Below are 21,559 nucleotides of genomic sequence, written 5' to 3' on the forward strand. Positions count from 1 at the left end.
TTTGTTCTATGTTCAATGGAGACATGTGAATCATGCGATTGGTATCCTGGATTCCTCTCCCTCCTTAACCTTGTGTCCTGTGTTGCAGGGACAGATCCGGATGCCCCAGGGCCTTCTGAACTATAAGCCCCTGCTGCAGCTCCTGCCCATCCTGGTCCAGACAGCTTGGATGAGTCCTCGGAGGATATGGGTGAAGGGACCTGCGAGGATGGCACCGTTTTGGCATCAGCTGCCACCTCACTACTCACCATCCCAGAAACTGACACGTTGGTGGGTTCAGTTAGTGTTGAGGCTTCTGGGTCACTCTCTGGTGAGCATGATACATCTGATAATATGCATCGGGTGGAGGAGGGAATGTCCGAGGCTTCTGGCATGCGGGGGTCTGCCGGAGGCGAGAACTCAGCTGGCCCCAGGCTACATGCTGGTCCTTTGAGATCACTTCTCCCTCAGTTGCTGGAGATGCAGCAACAGAGCCAGGGAATGCAGGTGAGGTTGACAGCCACACTGGACCGACTGTGAGGCTGTTGGGAGGAGTCCCAAAATTTTCAGGTGGACCAGCTATTGCTTGTCTTGCGTGCTTCCCAGGCCAACACTGCAAGGGTGGCGTCTGCAGTGGAAAGCCTGGAGCAAGGGATCCTCACCACGAGTGGCTGGTTCCAAGCGATGGCCAAGTCACAGCGGGCCACAACTGAGGGACTGAACAGGCTTCTCAAGATTCTGCAGCCCATGGCTGAGAGGCTCGAGAACTTACAGGAGACCCAGCGGGACAGCGCTAAGACACAGCGGGCTATGGCAACAGCCATTGTGAACGTGGCCCAGTCTCAGAGGGCACTTGCTACGGCCATTGAGAGGTGGCCCCCGACTCAAGTGGCCATCGCAGAAGGCTCGACCACCTTGGGTAGGACACAGGTGGTCCTCCAGGACTGGCAGTGCCAGGTGATGCCGGAGCTTCTGGAGCTCACGGCAGCAGCACCTCCGTCCCATGGAGTGACCCGGGGCCCACAGGAACCCCAGGGGAGGAGGAAGGGCTCGAGGCCCATGCCGGGGCCTTCCAGCCAGGAGACTGTAGCTGTGGCTACACTTTCTAACTCCCCCCTCCTGACACTGGGGCATCTCAGGGGCAGCGGGATGAAGAGGGTGTCATGGAAACATCCCAGACACCTGGAAGCAGGCCAGAGCCCTCAAGGTCCAGGGCCTCCAGGAACGCCCGCCATGCGCATCACAGGCCACGGGGCATGGTAGGCAGCTGGCCCCCTCCACCTCCGATGTACATTCTGGGGAATCACTGAGATGTAGTGGTAGGCCACGTAAGGTTAGGAAGTTGTAGTTGCACTGAGATGGCACGGGTGAAGGGCTGCACTAGTTCGAAAGATATTTAATCATCTTAACGTTTTCTGTTCACAAGCTTTTGTGTTAGAACGTCTTATTTAAACACCTTTATTGTAAATAAATGTTTTTTCACCACCCACCTGTAACTAATTTGTCTCTATTATGAATCCTCTTCCATTGATGATCGCCAGAGCGATGCTTCATGTTGATGTCAGTTGGGGAGGCCCCTCAATGCTGTGTCACTGAGAAAAGGGAGACATTGGTTCCCCAGATCCCACGAGCGATTCCGTCCCGTCCCCCATCCCTCCTGCCCCTGGGCCCTGTATGGGGGTTTCAGATCTCTTACCCACTACACAGACGTGGGCCCAGGTGCCAGCGTGCATGCGGAGCTCAGGTAGGAGTCAGACTAGTTTACACCAGGGCATCATCATAATGGTGCTTAGCGAGTCATCACCACCCTCCTGCCTGCCAAAGAAACTCACTAACACAGTGTACCCGGGCCCACCACTCTGGTGTGACAATGTGCAGAATATAGAAGGAATTTGGTGGGGGGGGGCGGAATGGAACCCACAGACACAAACCCCTAGTGAGTGAACCACCTGGTGATCAGGGCCTCCCTTGCCGCCCTTGCATGCCTCATTTGGGCTGCCAGCCCTCAAGCGCCTGGTGTACCTTGGCATGCTCTTCCTCATCTTCCTCCTCCACCTCTTCTTCCTCCTCCTGCTGGTCATCCTCTCCATTGACGGCCGGCTGATCAGCCTCCACGTCCTCCTCCTCCTCCAAGAGGTCACCTTGCTGTAGAGCCAGATTGTGCAAGACACAGCACGTGACGACTCTGTGGGAACCGATCACAGGGTTATATTGGAGGGCTCTGCCAGATCGGTCCAGGCACTGGAATCGCATCTTGAGGACCCCAATATACCTCTCCACTATCGCGTGGGTGGCTACATAGGCCTCATTATAGCGGGTCTCCACCTCAGACACAGGCCTCTGCACAGGCGTCATCGGTCGTGTCCGAAGTGGGCAACCCATATCACCCAGGAGCCAACCCCACAGCCTGGGCTCCTCCTCGATTGCCTCTGGGATGTCCGAGCTCCTGACAATGAAGCTGTCATGCACGCTGCCTGGATGTCTGGCGCAGACGTGCATGATGATCGTACTATGGTTGCACACTAATTGAACATTCAGGGAGTGGAACCCCTTCCTATTTACAAATCTTCATGTAAGGGGGCCTTGAGGGCGACGTGTGTGCAGTTGATTGCCCCCCTGCACGTTAGGCATCCCTGCAATGGCTGTGAACCCTGCAGCCCGGGCTTCCTGCTGCGCCTGGTCCAGGTTGAAGTTGATGAACTGGCCAGCCCGGGCATACAATTCCTCCAGCCACATGCTCCCCACAACCACAGCCCCCCCCCCCCCCCCCCCCCCCCCCCAATTCCGCCAGCCACATGCTCCCCACAATCACAGCTCCTTGCAAAGTTGAGAGGTTGCAGCAGTGCTATTTGCAAGGGCTTTGTGCATATCCTTCAGCTGGAAGTGAGCTGAGTGCACTAGGACCCAGCAGCACCGCAAGACCTGACGTCAGTGCTGGGACCGGGGTCTATACTGTAAATCGGACGTTGGAGATCCTGCAGAGCAACAGCCGCCCCCCCCCACTCGCAGAGCCGCCACCGACCCGAGACAGAAAATGGCTGTAACAACAGGACACCCGTGAGTAGCAGAGAGCCATCGAAGGCCATGCACTTACCTCCTCACTAACCCTCACTGATGGAGCGCCCGAATCGGACTTTTATTGAGCATGCCTGTTTCGCGCCGATTCCCGATTGGCAAATGCGGTGGTAAAAGGGGAAGTGCTGGTAAATTGGGCGTCCAGCTCATTAATTCAATTTAAATGCATTTAAATTGCTGTCGCGCCTGTTTCGGGTGCGGTCCTGATCGCGGCCATTTTTAGCCATTGGTAAAGGGGGAACCGGCGCGGAGGCGGTCACGGATTGCGCTACTCGCCTCACACCCGACTTTACCAACTTTTTGCGCCCAAAAATGGGTGCAACTTGATGGTGAAATCGGGCCCTTTGTTGTCATGCTAACAATTTTAATGGCATGGAAAGCAATAAAAAATAAATCTTGATCATATTTTGTGGCAATCAGCATAACTCCATTTGCTATATTTGTGTGGATGTGGTTCAGAATTCCTTTATCCCTCTGAATGATCCACGTGTTTTGGGTTCTGCAATTTACTGCTGTTGGGGACATTCAAATGTATGTGGAATCTGCATTCCATTATGAACAGGAATTTATCTTTATTGGCTGATACTCAGTAATATGATAGTGTTACCCGACAGGCTGTATCAATTATAACCCCTGTCAGATGCACTGGACTACTGTCATTTTGCTCAAATGACCACTTTAGAACAATGAGGCCATATGCAAATCAGTAAACTACCTTCCTGTCATCCCTCACCTGTGTCTGGGTCCCTCAGTGGCCAGTGGCAGACCAAAGTGCAGCTCCAGTGAAACTGGGGAAGGTGAGACACGGATTCCAGAGAAGAGTCCTGGTGAAACAAGTTCAGTTGAAGCTACCTCAACAATCGAACCTCAACTGGTTGAGCTACCCAGCGAAAGAGAAAGGCAGACTAGTTTTTGATAGACTGTGTTAAAAATGTTTGTTATTGTTATTGTTTTGGAAATTGTATAAGTTATTTATGTATTGTATAATAAGGGATTTAAAGGGGATGGAATGTAGTAGCTGGCCTCTTTAAGGGGTGGATATTGGAAGGGTCATGTGACCTGATCAGCCAATGGGAAACGAGCGTGGGGATCTTGGTGCAGAGTGTGGACTTTAGCAGCCAGAGCTGATCCTAGAGCTGGAAGTGCTAACATCGTGGAAGTCCTGAATATAGTTATCTGCCTGCTGATATAACGTTATAGTTTGTTATACTAGCTGGTGGTCGCCAATCCTTGCAATTACTACAGACGGATATGGAATTCTAAGTCAAAAATCCTCAGATTACAGAGGCTTCTCGTGAAACCATGAGTGAGGCTTAATTTTACTTTGAAATTGCATCTCATGATAAATTTGAGAGTTGCCTTGTCTGAGTGCAGGATGAGAAGCTGGGAGATGTAAAACTGAGGTGCTACACTGTCAGCACTGCTGGGAAAGAGGGTGTGAGTTCAACATGGCAGGCTTTTTAAAGAACTTGGGCGTAGGCATGATCAGAAGGACTTCTAGTGGGAGAAACATTAAGCAAGTGAAGAGGGCACTTAGTAGAAAAGTAAAAGTGAAGTATATTTATTAGTCACAAGTAAGGCTTACATTAACACTGCAATGAAGCTACTGTGAAATTCCCCTAGACTGCATTACATCTGTCACTCTGTGTAACTCAATGTTATTACAATTAGGCAGCATTTCCTTAAGGTTTTTCCCTGCCTGGTTGATGCTTTGTAACTGCAAAGCTGAAAAAAAAAATCTAATTTTCAAGAGCTTCTGCTTCACTGAGGAGGCTCCAGGCCAATCCACATCCAACAACCTGCTCTGAAAACTCTGCTCACACTTTGACAGCTGTGACAAATTCCACCACAGCAGCTGAGACAATCCACAACATTCTAAAAGTCAATGAACCCAATCTCTCGATGTTAACGGATCCCTTAAAAAATTCCAGGATCTGAATGGAGATCTGCGTCTTCATCAATAACTAATTAGCTCTTTCTTGGACCATACCTTATCCATGTACCAAGTTTTGTTAAAACGAATCCATTAATTTTTGAGACATAAGGATGGATTTAATGCCATGGGAACCACGGTGGCTGGGACCACTTAATAGTGGGTGAGATCCACGTCAGTCCCCCGGTGGTGGGAAACCATCCTACGATTAAATTGGAGAGCAGAAGGGACTGACAAGGGATTCTCAATGTCAGTAGTGGAATATCATTTATGCTCATTAATGAGCCAATTGATATCCCAGAGCCCATTGTAATTTAATGGCCTCACACCCTCATAGGTCCGCCCAGTAAAACCTGTTGGGTTTGTTATCATCCTCATGGGGATGGTTCCCTCACTGTCAGGCACCCTGTGCCCAATGTAAGGGACCGTGATGGGCAGGGGGTGGCTACTGAAATACACCCCCTCCTGTCCCCTCCCCACTCCCATGACTACATCCTACAATCCCCACCCTACCTTCACTCACTTGTATGGGTATTGGGTGGGGGCGGGGGGTCCCTCTGTGATTCTCGGCCTCTGGTGGGTGCAATGCTGCCAGAAGCCATTGCTTCTGCTGGTGCTGATGGCATGAGGAGCTGTCATCTTCTGATTGGCTGGCATCTCATGCCCACCAGTGGCCTCAACCTTGAGCAAGGCCTGACAGCTGCCAAATAAAGTCCACAGGGCCTCCCTTACTGAACTGACGAGTTCCTTGTTGGTTGACCAACCTGTGGGCAAATCCCCCCCCCCCCACCACCACCAACCACCCGACAAAATCTCAACATATCATTTACAGACAAACGGACTAATAATCGGGGCAAAAGCGTTATCTCTGCCCACCTTCAGTGGCAGAGGTAAAGGGTGACAAGAATGTAACAATGGGAAATAAAATTTTTGTGGACAGGAATTTGAGCAAATATAAAAGTTTTTAATACTTTATAAATACAATACTTTATTTGGTAGGAGAAGCGCTATCTTGTGTTTATAGTAAAAATAATATTGGACACATAATTATTGATGTACTGATGCCTCTGTTTTATTTCCTTTGGGATTGAATTAATAGCTCCATCTTCACTCATTGCTCCTCTGAAAATCCAGAAGAGACATGCACTTTATACAAACAGATAATTAACTTTGTGATGGCTCGATCTGGTACAATCACACTTCGCTCACAGGTAAGAGTTCACTATTATGTAAAACAGTGCAGCTGAGTTTTGAGTTTGAGTTCTGATATAAGTGGAAATCTAAATTTCCCTACCAGATAATTCACTTAAAAATATATTTTATTGCCAACAAGATTGGAGTAAGCGCTTTGCTTGCAAAGTACTTGACCTGCAGTTAGTTTCTTTTTAATATTATTCTTCCATATTTTCTCCTCCCCTTTTGCTGAGTTGAGAGTGACTGCCCTTGACATCAAGGCAGCATTGGACCATTTGGAGTCCTGACAAAATTGAAGTCAGTGGGAATCAGGAGAAAAAAGCTTTCACTGGTTGGAGTCATGCCTAGCAAAAAGGAAGATGGTTGTGATTGTTGGAGGTCAATCATCTCAGCCATGGAGATCGCTGCAGGAGTTCCTCAGGGTGGTGTCATAAGCCCAACCATCTTCAGCTGCTTCATCAGTGACCTCCCTCTGTCTTGAAACCAGAGGTTAGGATGTTCACTGAAGATTGCACAAAGTTCATTACAATTCGAGACTGGGCTGATAAGTGGCAAGTGCCAGGCAATGACCATCTCCAAAAAGAAATAATTCAGCCATCTCCCTTTGACATTCAATGGCATTGCCGTTGCTGAATCCCCCACTATCAACGTTCTGGGGGTTACCATTGACCAGAATCTGAACTGGACCACCCATATAAATACTGGCTACAAAAGTGGGTCAAAGGCTGGGAATTCTGTGGCGGGTAACTCACTTCCTGACTCTCCAAAGCATGTTCACCATGTTCAAGGCGCAGGTCAGGAGTGTGATGAATACTTTCCACTTGCCTGAATGAATGCAACTCCACCAAAACTCAAGAAGCTTAACACCATCCAGGACAAAGCTGCCTGCTTAATAGCCACCTCATCAACCACCTTCCCTCTTTCAACAACCGAGGCACAGTGGCAGCCGTGTGTACTATGTCCAAGATAAACTACAGCAACTCATCAAGGCTCCTCTGACAGCATCTTCCGAACCCACGACCTCCACCACCCAGAGGACAAGGGCAGCAAATGCTTGGGGATATCACCATCCGCAAGTTTTCTGCAAGCCACACACCATCCTGACTATGAACTGAATTTTACAGGATGGGTGTGTATATTGCAAACCAGCCTTCTTTAAAAAAGTCTGCCCACAGCGATGTTACACTAGAAATGGCCTTAACTGAATTTTGGGCTGAATTTTGTATGCCTCCTGTGTGTGGGCGCCCATCTCACCACCTTCCCACCCACCCCCAAACTCTTCCCCATCATAAAGGGGTGGGGGGGTGTGGGCAGGAGTGGGAAGCCTATTTTTAGAGTTTAAAGGCAGGAAGGAAGGGAGGTTTCACTCAATGGGAGCTGCCCTTGGACAAGTTTGGGGTGGTCCTTCTTCATACCCGCTCTCTCACCTAAACCTGCTCCCTCCCAATCGGATTGACCGACAGTTCCAGAGAGTGTGAGGTCCCACTCGTTAATCAGCCCCCACAGCGCTTTATGGCTGTGAACAAGTAGGCTCCACACTGACAGGGTTTCCAGGGTGGGGGCAGGCATCGCCACTGCACCCACCCCTCCCCGCCCTCCCCACCCTCCCCGCCCCTCCCCACCCACCTCTATTTTATACCCAGAAAGAGGGCCTTCCTTCCCTCCATTAAATGAAGTCCCACCTTCAAGAACTGCCAGCCAAAATCTGATTGGCCAGCAGCTCTTGCCGTCCAAGGAGCGCCAGCACTCAGTAGCGGTTGGTGCTGGGAAGCCCTCGTAGAAGATACAGGCTGGAATTATACGCTGGTGAGATTTTACAGTCCCGCTGACATCAGTGTACTATTGAATGATTCGCCACATTTTATGGTCCCACCCTTGCCGTGTCAGGGCTGTAATTCCGTTCATAATGGAGTGAGGTGAACCTGTGTTCTTTGGGTGGGGAGAGGTTGGATACTGTAGGGAGGATGGTGAGGGTTGTGGGGTTTTTAAGGCTGAGGTTGAGATACATTGGAGGGTATATGATCTTAGGTGAGGGTGCCCCCAGTGTGCACAATGCACCCCCTAAAGCATGTAAACCCCTAGCCCCTGAACAGTAGATGGGAAATGTGGAGTTGGGTTTGAAATCTGATCAGCCACGATCTTATTGAATGGCAGAACAGACTTGAAGGGCCGAGTGGCTTATACCAAGTAGCTCCTAATTCACAACCACAGCAATGGTTGACTTTCAACTGTCCTCTGAACATGGGCAAGTAGAGATGGCAATAAATGCTGGCCAGCCAGCGACACCCATGTCCCACGAATGAACAAAATACAAAATTGTATGTTGCTTCCTGAGCCTTCCACCGCTCAGTGGATTAGGGCAGTGGAGGCAGAGTGATGCTCTTAATTGGCATTAATTGGGCTAGTGGGCACATACCCCCCCCCGCCCCCGGTGGTATTATGGGGGCCAGTTCAGAAGTGGATGGGAGGCCAGTGGGGTTTGTGGGGTGAACCACCCACTTGTCGCGTTTTATATGTCCCCCTCGGAAAACATGTCCAGCATGGGACTGTAAAATCCAGCTCTATATGACCGTTCCTTCACTGGATCTCCTTCCCTATGTGTGTACCTACACCACATGGGCTGCAATGATTTAAGAAGATGACCGACCACCACTTTTTCAATGACAATTAAACATGGCCAACAATTGCTGGCCTCATGCCCCAAGCAAGAATAAAAAAGCACTGAGGCCTGTGACAAATGGTGGTAGATGTGAACGGGGAGGCGGGGAGTACATATTTCACAGTGTTGACTGTGATCTTTCTCGTGCCTGATATCCATGTGTACACATTTTCAAGCAGTGGTCACTGGACAGTCATCTGGATCAGAAACTTTGCTGTTAATTCCTCTCCAAAGGTTGGCACTGAGGCTAATTGGAATAGGCCTTTGCATTTGAAATCAATTAGTTCATTTGTCATTGTTGTCAGGTGGTATAGGTAGCTGTTGTCTTCCAAACTTAGCAATCATAGCAACTGTGGGTGACCTCTGTTGGAGTTCTGGTTAAGCTAGTCTTTAATGTTGTCTAGCTAATTCTTTCACTGTCAACATCTTGCACTTCTTCCTTTAACCCAACTTGCTGCTGCTGGGACGCACTTCCACACTTCAGCATGGATATTTTTTCAGTACAGACCAGAAAATCAGAACCCATACCTTCTGATGTATGTGATTGTGAATCACTGTTAGATCTATCCTAACCTTCCCTGCGCGCACACACACGGACAAATCCCAATTCCCTATGCCTGTCAGCGTCCTTACCTAGAAATCTGGATGTGGTTTCAGGAATTTGTTCAGTGAACAGCGAATCCTGCCTGGTACTTGCTGTTAGCTATGAGACTTGCTCAATGTAAGATCTTACTTCAATCATTTGAAAACAGCAGAACATCACATCAGAAAGAGTTTTAAGTATCAAACATTTATTTCCAAAGGTGAACACACATGTACATGAGACATCCTGTGATCTAACTCCTAAATAAGCAGAATAGTAACCAAGCACTGGGCTAAACCTTAGCCCGCAGTGTTTCTTGTCATTTGTCACTATCAGGGGGACCTAATTAATCTGAAATGTCTTGGAGAGTTAAACAGCGATGTACTGCAGCTGCCGAAAATGTACGATATAAACATAAGGTGCTGGGTGTGTCCCAATAGGTCAGGCAACTTGGGTAGAGAGAAACAGAGTTAATGTTTCAGGTTGATGATCTTTCGTCAGAGCTGGAAAATGTTCCAGATGTAACATGTTTTAAATGAGTGCAGATGGAGGGGAAAGGTGGGTGAGAGAGAGGACAGCAAACGGAAAGGTCCGAGTGTGGAAAGCAGGAGTGATCACAACACAGAATCACAGAATTGTTACAGCACAGAAGGAGGTCATTCATTGACAATGATGGGATGATGGTGCAAGGAAAAATGGAATGGTAATGGAATAAGAGAAGAAAAGGTGAGTGATGAAAGGCTGTAAATACAATGGCAGCGTCATTTTAAAAAATTCATTCATGGGACATGGGCATCACTGGCTCGCCAGCATTTATTGCCCATCTCTAGTTGCCCTAGGACAATTGAGAGTCAACCACATTGCTGTGGATCTGGAGTCACATGTTGGCCAGACCATATAAGGGCGGCAGATTTCCTTCCCTCAAGGACATTAGTGAACCAGATGAGTTTTTCCGACAATCGACCATGGTTTCATGGTCATCAGTAGATTCTTAATTCCAGATATTTTTTATTGAATTCAAATCCCACCATCTGCCGTGGCAGGATTCGAACCCGGGTCCCCCAGATCGTTAGTTGAGTTTCTGGATTAACAATCTAACAACAGCAATTGCTGTCTGAAAGAATGGGGTGGAGATGCTGGTGTTGGACTGGGGTAAGCACAGTAAGAAGTCTCACAACACCAGGTTAAAGTCCAACAGGTTTATTTGGTAGCACAAGCCACTAGCTTTCAGAGCGCTGCCCCTTCATCAGGTGAGTGGGAGTTCTGTTCACAAACAGGGCATATAAAGACACAAACTCAATTTACAAAATAATGGTTGGAATGCGAGTCTTTACAGGTAATCAAGTCTTAAAGGTATAGACAATGTGAGTGGAGAGAGGGTTAAGCACAGGTTAAAGAGATGTGTATTGTCTCCAGCCAGGACAGTTAGTGAGATTTTGCAAGCCCAGTCAAGTTGTGGGGGTTACAGATAGTGTGACATGAACCCAAGATCCCAGTTGAGGCCATCCTCATGTGTGTGGAACTTGGCTATCAAAGAATGGGAGCAGTGGTTCCAGTCTGAAACTGTTAAACTCAGCATTGACTGTCGGAGGTTGTAAAGTGCCTAATTGAAAGATGAGGTGCCTGTTGAACATCATTGGGACAGAGTGGGGATCATAGAAATCATAGAAACCCTACAGTACAGAAAGAGGCCATTCGGCCCATCGAGTCTGCACCGACCACAATCCCACCCAGGCCCTACCCCCATATATTTACCCACTAATCCCTCTAACCTATGCATCCCAGGACACTAAGACCAATTTTTTTTTTTTAGCATGGCCAATCAACCTAACCCAGACATCTTTGGAAATCATAGAAATCATAGAAACCCTACAGTGCAGAAGGGGGCCATTCGGCCCATCGAGTCTGCACCGACCACAATCCCGCCCAGGCCCTACCCCCACATATTTACCCGCTAATCCCTCTAACCTACACATCCCAGGACTCTAAGGGGCAATTTTTAACCTGGCCAATCAACCTAACCTGCACATCTTTGGACTGTGGGAGGAAACCGGAGCACCCGGAGGAAACCCACGCAGACACAAGGAGAATGTGCAAACTCCACACAGACAGTGACCCGAGCCGGGAATCGAACCCGGAACCCTGGAGCTGTGAAGCAGCAGTGCTAACCAGCGTGCTACCGTGCCGCCCCGGGATGATGAGGACAGTCAAGTTAGAGTGGGAATGGAGCAGAGAATTAAAATTAGAGGCTGTCGAAAGTTCAGGGTCACACGTGGACTGAACATAGGGTCCACAAAACGATCACCCTATCAGCATTTGATCTCCCCAGTGTAGAGGAGACTGCATTGTGTGCAATGCATAAAATACATTAAATTGAAAGAAGTGCAAGTAAATAGCTCTTTCACCTGTTAGGGGTGTTTGAGATTCTGGACAGTGCAGGTGTTACATCTTTCATGAGAGGGGAGGGGAGGGGATGTTCGGGGTGATGGAAGAATGGATTAGGATTTCACGAGGGAACAGTCCCTTTACGTTACTGAAAGGGGAAATTCAGACTGACTGAATTCCTGAAAGAGAAATAGTATGATTTGTACCTTCTCTGAGAAACGTAATTTTCTGGGCACAATTGTAACTGCCAAGGGGAGTGAGGTTAAACCCCGAAAAGTGGTATCCGTTATGGAATCCAGCTGATAATAGTCAGTGTGTGGAACTCAGAAGGTTCGACAAAGTGAAAGCATGGCAGCTACTCAATGGACAATGGAACTGGCAGGTTGGGAAGTCTTTAAAGAATGAAATCAAAGCTTGTGGCCCGTCTCAGTGAAACACCTGTGCTTACAGGATTTATTCTGAGATCATGATTTCATGGCTTCGAAGGTGTTTTCCAACAGTTTGGAAGTCATTTCACCTACCTGAGACTTTACTCATCTTGCTCATAATTCAGTTTATTAATGAACAAAATCAATCAGGGATAACAATAGGATCACTTGTCCTTGGGATAATCCCAGTTCAGGAATCCTAACTCCAAAGAAGCACTTGGAAAGGTGGTACCAGAGAGCAAGTTTCTTGCTGGTGATCTGAAAAATCTGGTCTTTATACAGCAACAGCTTTAAAGTTCAGGCTTTGCTGAACACCTGTGGTCTAAATAGGCGAAGAGGCCACACAGATGCCAGGCAATGACCGACTCCAACAGGGATGGGCAATAAACTCTGGCCTAGCCAGTGACGCCCACATCACATGAAAGAATCAATGAAGAATAAGACTGCCTAACCACATCCCTTTGACATTCAATGGCATTGCTATCATCAAATTCCCCAAAATCAACATCCTGGGCAAGGAGATGGGGCATGATTCATCATTGAACAGAAACTTAACTGGACTAACCACATAAATATTCTGGCTACAAGAGCAAGAGAGAAGCTGGGTGTTCTGCAGAGAGAAATCGACAGCCTGACTCTTGAAAATGGGAGGACTTTTTGGGGGGTTTTGCTACCGAGCAGGGGTTAGAACATAGAAAGCCACAGCACAAACAGGCCCTTCGGCCCACAAGTTGCGCTGATCATATCCCTACCTCTAGGCCTATCTATAGCCCTCAATCCCATTAAATCCCATGTACTCATCCAGAAGTCTCTTAAAAGACCCCAACGAGTTTGCCTCCACCACCACCGACGTCAGCCGATTCCACTCACCCACCACCCTCTGAGTGAAAAACTTACCCCTGACATCTCCTCTGTACCTACCCCCCAGCACCTTAAACCTGTGTCCTCTCGTAGCAACCATTTCAGCCCTTGGAAATAGCCTCTGAGAGTCTACCCTATCCAGACCTCTCAACATCTTGTAAACCTCTATCAGGTCACCTCTCATCCTTCGTCTCTCCAGGGAGAAGAGACCAAGCTCCCTCAACCTATCCTCATAAGGCATGCCCCCCAATCCAGGCAACATCCTTGTAAATCTCCTCTGCACCCTTTCAATGGCTTCAACATCTTTCCTGTAATGAGGTGACCAGAACTGCGCGCAGTACTCCAAGTGGGGTCTAACCAGGGTCCTATAAAGCTGCAGCATTATCTCCCGACTCCTAAACTCAATCCCTCGATTAATGAAGGCTAGTACGCCGTACGCCTTCTTGACCGCATCCTCCACCTGCGAGGCCGATTTAAGAGTCCTATGGACCCGGACCCCAAGGTCCTTCTGATCCTCTACACTGCTAAGAATGGTACCCTTCATATTATACTGCTGCTTCATCCCATTGGATCTGCCAAAATGGATCACTACACACTTATCCGGGTTGAAGTCCATCTGCCACTTCTCCGCCCAGTCTTGCATTCTATCTATGTCTCGCTGCAACTTCTGACATCCCTCCAAACTATCCACAACACCACCTACCTTGGTGTCGTCAGCAAACTTACCAACCCATCCCTCCACTTCCTCATCCAGGTCATTTATGAAAATGACAAACAGCAAGGGTCCCAGACAAGATTAAGGACAAGATTTCCCAGAGATATTTATGTCCATCTTCAGGCACAGATTTCTGCACATTATACAAGCACTCTTTATTCATAAATGTTGAGTTCATTTGTTTTACTGATTTTGCATGATTTACCACTATAAAAGCTGGAGCTGGAGATGGAGATGGTTCATAGGTCAGCAACAAAATAATTTTTAAATTGTGTAAAATAAAATCACTCTTGTCTTGTGGTTTGAAAAATAAAAAAGTGTTGGAGCAGAGCCCGTTAGAACCAGAAGAACTTGGAATTTTTGATAGACATTAGTCCCATTTACCTACTTTTGCACTGTATTACTCAGTCACCAACATTTAATTGATTCTTGACCTACTTATGCTTGCTTGAATGGGCTTTTAAAATCATATGTCGCACAAAACATCTTTTTTAACAGCCCTTCTTATCCTAAGTAATGGATTTAAATTCGTGTTTGCAGCATTTGAATAGTTTGCTTGAGTTGATTCTTAAAGTTTTGAAGTCTCTTTTGCAAAAAAAATGTAACCTTGCCTTGTAATTTAACTGTCTGTAATCTAGAATAAGGTGCAGGGCTCAGCACAGTCAGTATCAACAATATCCCCACACCATCCCGGTGATTAGGTGAACTGCCAACATTTCGGAACAGGGTCTGACCACATCTTATGTGGCAATAACGCAACTGCTTTTCATTGGTACTCTATATCTCCGCTAACAACCCCCTTTCCACAGTTACGATCTGTGTATTCAAGTTAGTTTAGGGACAGTTTCTTCCACAACCTTTAACCAATCTCAGAGTCAGTTTGCTGTCTTGAGCAATGGCCAATGGCTTCTCTTAACCTTGCTTAGAGCGGGGTGGAGGGGAGGAGAACCAAAGAATAGTAGAAGAACATTACTGCATCGTCATGTGTGACCATTTATTTTTCTGAATGATCCAGGCCCCAGAAAGATAGATACTGCCCCGATAGGTGCACAGGTTGTATTATTTATTGAAACAAATGCTGTTTGGAGAATGACTGTTCCTGCCTCTGCCATTGCAGGGGATTCAGGACTATCTAAGAGTCTACTTTGTGGATAATGTGAAACGCTGTCCAGTTGCCTGGATGAGTACAGCTCCAACAACACTCAAGAAGCTTGACACCATCCAAGACAAAACAGCCCACTTGGCTGGCACCCCACCCACAAACATTCAATCCCTCCACCATTGATACACAGTGGCGGCTGTGTGTGTCATCTACAAGGTGCAACTGCAGAAACTCACCAAGGTTCCTTAGACAGCAGTCTCTAAGCCCCAAATCTCTACCACCTAGAAGGACAAGGGCAGCACATCCATGGGAATACCACCACCTGGAAGTTCCTCTTCAAGCCACACACCATCCTGCCTCAGAATTGTTTTACTGTTCCTTCACTGTCACTGGGTCAAAATCCTGGAATTCCCTCCCTAACAGTAATGTGGGTCAACCCACACCACACGAACCACAGTAATTCAAGAAGACAGCTCACCACCACTTGCTGAAGGGCAATTAGGGATGGGCAATAAATGCTGGCCTAGCCAGCAACGTCCACATCCTGTGGATGAATAAAAATAAATGTTGCTTCCAGTACCCAGGTACAGTTCAGCCATTCACTCATTGTTATTATTGATTAATTTCTTCATTTTGGTTCCCAGATCCATTCTGGGTTCTACTGCCTGTAATGGAGAACATGAGCACAGGCTGCAGGGAATGTGAACCACATCCCGTGTGCTGCTGTGAATGTTGTGAGAAAATCACTGGTTAACCAGCCAGAAGGTTGTTGTTTTTCGGCAGTGTGACCAGATGTGATGGACTGAGCAGATTGTCCTCCTCCTTTTCGGTACTAAATGACTTCACACTTCTATCTGCAGGAGAGTTCCCCCAATGTCGATGACGAGACAGTTCTGCTGAGATGCACAGAAACATTCGATGATCTGTAACTAAAGGAACGTCTGCAAACAAATTCTGACATGACCAGAGGTGTACAAAGCAAGTGATTAGCTCATTATAAAATCTAGTATCTGGCACACTGAAAAACAGGTTGACAGAAGTTGCTGTTGCGAACTTTAACTCAATTTCTTGCTGAGTTTTATCATAGGAAGGAGCAGGCCCCAAACAAGTTATATTTAACACAGTCAAGATTAATCAAAATCTAGTCAATTCAATTAATTATTGTTATTTATTTTGTGCGAGGGAAAGAATTTCAGACCAGAATTTTTCTACACAAGGACAGCAGTCCATTGATTGCTGTAGAGGCGATTGGCAGCATTTTGGGTTATCACATTAAGTTGCGTTGCTTGCAGCTAACTACAATGTAATGTAAAAATGAAAATGTTTTACTTAAGAGGTTTTTTAAGTTTTACTGATGATTAACAATCTGATATAAAGTTACTGTGCTTAAGTCAATCTGCACTTTAAGAGCATAATTTTGTTTAATTAAAGCTTCTTATAACTAGACTTGTCTACAACATTAGTCTAGAACAAGCAACATAACTGCAATACTCTGATGACAAGACTGTTGGCAAACTACCAGAGGAGAGCATCTTGTTTGAAAGTTTTCTGTGTATATGAAACAATAAAGCAGAATTGTTACCAGTAATTCAGGTGTGTTTAAAAATATTTTCTAGACTGCGAATTTACTCTTTGAAGTAAAGAATGTGTGCAATACTGTATATATTTTAATTATAACCTTGTGTTTATATTAATATCGTAATTGTTATTTATTTGTGAACATGTGAAAACAGCTGCATTTCTACACTCAAAGAGCTGCCACCTTTTCTCCATACAGAGTACTTTAGGAGCTTCTTTACTCATGTCCCTCTCCATGGTTTGCTGTTCTGGTGAACCAATAATTTTCTGATACTTTGCCCAAGCGTACATTATTTGTATGTGAGCATTGATGGTGAGTATTGAGGGGTTATTCATTGCTGACTCCGGTCCTATCTTCTCCCAACATTTACACGCACATTAATTTTCCACCTTGGGTACGGAACCAGTCAACCCAGGCTAAGGATGGAAAATGGAACACTCTAGTCTGTTTGGAGTCTCTTAGTCTGACTTAGCAGCCTGATGCCCTTACCCACTAGCAATGTATTTGAAATAGTATTTTGGATTATTATCTTAAAAAAGGAAGAATGTGCAGGGTTAAGGGAAAATGCAGGGAATGGCACTAGCTACATTGCTCACTGGGAGACCCAATGCAGACCTGATGGGCTGAATGGCCTCCGACTGAGCTGTCATGATTCTGTGAAATATTTCCTCTCAGTATTTACATTTGAAATTGTAAATGAACATGAAAGAGGAAATAGTTTATATCCACAATTTGCCCATATCTCATACACCATAATACATTTCATTTTGCTAAATTGAGTGGATATTGATATGAAATCAAACCAAAAGTTTTCATTGAAAACTCTTAACAGTCAGGAAAAAAGATGTTGCAGTCTAAATTTGGAGTCAAGCACCCCGTTTGCCTCCTGCTTCCTGGCAGTACTAAAATATAACAGGCTACAACTGTGGGTGAAGCAGGGGAATTATCCAAAGGGAAGAATTTGATTTGATTTATTATTGTCACATGTATTAGTATAGAGTGAGAAGTATTGTTTCTTGTGCACTATACAGACAAAACATACTGTATACCAAAATGTTGTCCATCACTTTTAAAGAAGTGCACACTTGTGTCAACTTCTGCCCATTGCAGATATTTAGCAAATTTCCCCCTGAAATGCAGCCCCTTGCTGAAGATCAAATAAGAAAAAGGAAATTTTCCCAATAGATTTAGAAAATATATAAAACAGTACCATGTTCTTTGCAGTTTTCATAGACATAGATATTTTCTTTTTAAACTCCTGTTAAGAATCTTGTTGAGTGATGAGTTTTTACATCACCAGGGTAGAGAAGTATGTTGCTATTGTGGCTTTGGTTAAAATAAAATTTGACTTCTATTATACCAGCCATTGTATATAGTAATATCATTGAGCCTCTGTGGCTGGCTTTTGAGATGACGACGCCATTGCAGAGCGTCACCATGGTGTAGGATATTTTTAAATAGACAAATTAATAAATTATCCTTGAGGAGCTGACTATCACACCAGCTTCTTTCCTAAGCGATGTTATCAATAATAAGGAGGGGGTAGACAATCTCGTTTTGTTGACGAGTATCCAACACGCAAATTGTGTGCTCAGTGAGGCTATTCAGCAAAAATTAACACCCTGACTTACCTTTTGGAAAGGCAGCAATGAGGTTCCACAGTTTTTTTTTTTATGTTCCACTGTTCTCTCTGAAAGAAGCATTACTCTTCCATGGAATTTAAATGGAAGGGGATGGTCAGAAAATATCTTTTAACTCAAGCCACCAACCAGGATTTCTTCCCACCCGCCCCCCCACCCCCCCCCCCCCCCCCCCCCCCCCGCCCTCTGTTGATGGTTGTATTTTGCTTGCCCACATTAAAATAACAGAATACGACTGCCTAAATATTTGAAATGATGTGGAGATGCCAGCGTTGGACTGGGGTAAGCACAGTAAGAAGTCTCACAACACCAGGTTAAAGTCCAACAGGTTTATTTGGCAGCACAAGCTTTCGGAGCGCTGCTCCTTCATCAGATGAGTGAGGACTTGTGGACTTGACAAGTCCTCACTCACCTAATAAGGGGCAGCGCTCCGAAAGCTTGTGCTGCCAAATAAACCTGTTGGACTTTAACCTGGTGTTGTGAGACTTCTTACTGTAAATATTTGAACCCATGGACAGAGAACATCAGAAACAACTGACTGTTTTACTCTCTTAGAGGATTTTAACCAGGATCATTAACCCTCAAAAGTTTTGAAACATAACTCACGCCATTTCATGGCAACTAAGAAGAAATAAATTACCGCAGGTTGTTAAGATCTTTTTTGACTGTTTACTCATCTCTTGTACTGAGAAATGTTATTGCAGTTCTTGTGAATATACATTTTCTAATTTTAACATTGTTTTAAAACAGTTTTAAATTAAAATGTCACTTTCTCAGTTCCAATGCCCAATCTGTCATTGTGAAAATTGTGGATTGTAATACTCTACATGCTGCAATTAAATGGCATTACTGTTTATTTTACATCATTTGCATTCTAAGCTTTTCTTCCTGCGTTCAAAGCTGACCCAGATGGTTTGGATAAAAGTCCCCTCTTTCAGGTTTCAGAGGGTTAGGAGTTAGAATGAGCCCGAAAGGGGTGAGGTTGGAAAGTCACTGGAGCGGGGGTGCTGAAGGAGTGGGTATGTGGGTATCTGCAGGAAGGACAGAGACCTGGTACAAAAGCAGAATATAAAACCTGCTGTTTCTTAAAGTGCCAGTTGCAATATTGGAGGAAGTAGACAAACTGGAAAAGAAGGACCATAGGAACAGGAGTAAGTCATTCAGCCTGCTCCACCATTCAATACAACATGGCTGACCGGACACTTCAATGCATTTTACCCACACTATCCCCATAACCCTTTATGTTACTGTTAATCAGAAATCTATCAATCTCTACATTAAATATGCTCAATGACTGAGCTTTCACAGCCTTCTGGGGTAGAGAATTCCAAAGATTCACAACACTCCGTAAAGAAATCTCGGTGCTAAGTGGATTCCTCTTATTTTGAAGTTGTGCCCCCTGGTTCTAGACTCCCCAACCAAGGATGAAAACTAAATGGAATAAACAATCAAGGATGATCTCAGGACAAAAGCCAAATACTCTAAATCTGAAATATTGTCCATGTTTGGACTAAGACTGTAATGAGGTCAGGATCTTCTTTCCGACATTAAATAGAGACAAAGGGAGTTCCCAAATTAAAGAGCAGATAGGGAGTGACATGCCTCCCCAGTTGTTGGCGCGAGTGGGCGAACACGACCACTTCGGACTCAGAGTCAGGTTCAACAGCGGTACAGCTTTATTAACGTCGACGGAGCTGCAATCAGAACATACAAACAGCACTGTCCCAAAAGCACTCTAAGAGCCCACCGCAATGGGCTACAGTTATACTCGAACTTTGACACGTTGTATGATTCAAATGTTAATGTTTTGTTTACAGTATTTGACTCTGACCATTCTGTTTTGATGTTTTAAGTACAGTATCGATGTTTAAGTATGGTAATCATTTCTGTCCGATGGGTTTATCAATGGTCTAGAATCTCCTGGGTTTCTTGAACAATGGATGTTTGGCTGATCTCAGGAAGTCTTTTGAGGCCAAGAGGGCTTCCTTAGTTATGTTAATCCTCTCCTTAGGTGTTTCTATGGAGACTTCCTGATATCACTTGATTAGGTCAGTGGTGCTGATTTGATTAGATGAAGATGTACCTTTAATTTAGTTTCCTTTGGTGCCACCCTGTCTCGTTCCCTTTTGTGTGTTAGACCTTGTTTGCATTTTAAAGGCCAGACAAGCAGGCCTTTTGCCTGCTTGTCTGGATCTGTCCCTTTTAATCTTTAATGGAGGGGTTCTGAGTGCAGTTTGGCCTGTTTCATATTATATACGTAACTTCATAAATTTGTTGTCCGCTACAGTTCCCCCCTGTCGGTCGGGAGCGGACTTGTCTCGCCTCCCTCAGACCGATTTTCCCCTTTAACATATTTTTCCCCTTTAAAATATTTTATATTTAACAAAATATGTTAAGCGCTGCAGTCATGCAGTTTAGGGGAGCTCCGAGGTTTGTCAAATTAGGTGTACGCGGGAGAAATCCTCCCAATTTGTCAGTCGCCCCACCTCGCCAATCGTTCTGATTAGTTTTCTTTGTGCTTTGGTTTTCTTGTGTTGGCGGTATATATAACACGTCACTATTCCCCAAGATATTGCGAGTATAAGTTGGATAGTGACTAGTACATGTGAGATTATCCGGATCCAGGGGTGAATGTCCACGTTTAGGCCCCAGTCCCATACCCTCTGTGCCCATGTTTGGCTCTGTGGGGCTGACTCTGTGTCGTGCTCTCGGGTTTTGATGTGTGACTGTAATTGGTGGTACAGCCGAACGGAGTGTCCCACTTTGAGGCGGAGCTCCCTCAGCACTTTGGCTAGGTGTGGGGTGGGAGCCTGTTCTGGCTCTCGGTAGTATTTGAGGTAATCTCTCAATGGGTCCGTGGCATTAAGTGTCAGAGTCTGTCTGCTTCCAATGTTGGTGATGTGGGCCTGGCCAATGGTGACTGGTCTGCGAGGGATGAAGTAAAAGTTTGGGCTGGGGATTGGACATGTCAGCCCGTTATATACAAAGGATGTCTTTGTTGTGGCTACACAGTACCTGCCTCGTCCTCCATATCCTGCCCGGGCAAAGTGTGGATCTGTCGGTATGATTTCCAGAGTACAGCCCTGTGTTTGATTAAACCCACATTCAGCTGCCTCTCCTTGTCCCAGTGGGTGAGGGCAAATGGTTATCTCTCCCCTTTGTTTGCATCCCGAGAGGGAGGCGCTGGACATCACGCCATGCCTTGAGATGGCCGTGACTTCGGTTAGGTGATAGCGGAGGGAGGTATTGACCCTGACAACGCCAATGTTCTCGATCTGGAAGATGGGGAATGGTCCCGAGTCTGGTGTAACTATCAGAGTCAATAGGACCATCCCGACTCCTGTGCCCTCGCTAACCTCGCAGTCGGGGATTACTGGATACACCCGCGTCATTCCTTTCAGGGTCCGGTTATCCAGCACCCCCTTC

General features: G+C 46.0%; 1 protein-coding gene across 1 annotated transcript in view; it reads left to right on the forward strand.

Annotated features, from left to right (window-relative positions):
- Positions 1 to 15,619, forward strand: part of LOC144499219 (stimulated by retinoic acid gene 8 protein-like) — a 28,308-nt gene extending 12,689 nt beyond the window's left edge. Inside the window, exon 7 of the mRNA XM_078221337.1 lies at positions 15,559 to 15,619. Within this exon, the coding sequence (XP_078077463.1) occupies positions 15,559 to 15,619 (61 nt within the window). The remainder of the gene's footprint in view (positions 1 to 15,558) is intronic.
- The last annotated feature ends 5,940 nt before the right edge of the window (positions 15,620 to 21,559 follow it).

Source organism: Mustelus asterias, chromosome 9 (genome assembly GCF_964213995.1).
Source record: "Mustelus asterias chromosome 9, sMusAst1.hap1.1, whole genome shotgun sequence".
In the NCBI taxonomy this organism is placed as follows: domain Eukaryota; kingdom Metazoa; phylum Chordata; class Chondrichthyes; order Carcharhiniformes; family Triakidae; genus Mustelus; species Mustelus asterias.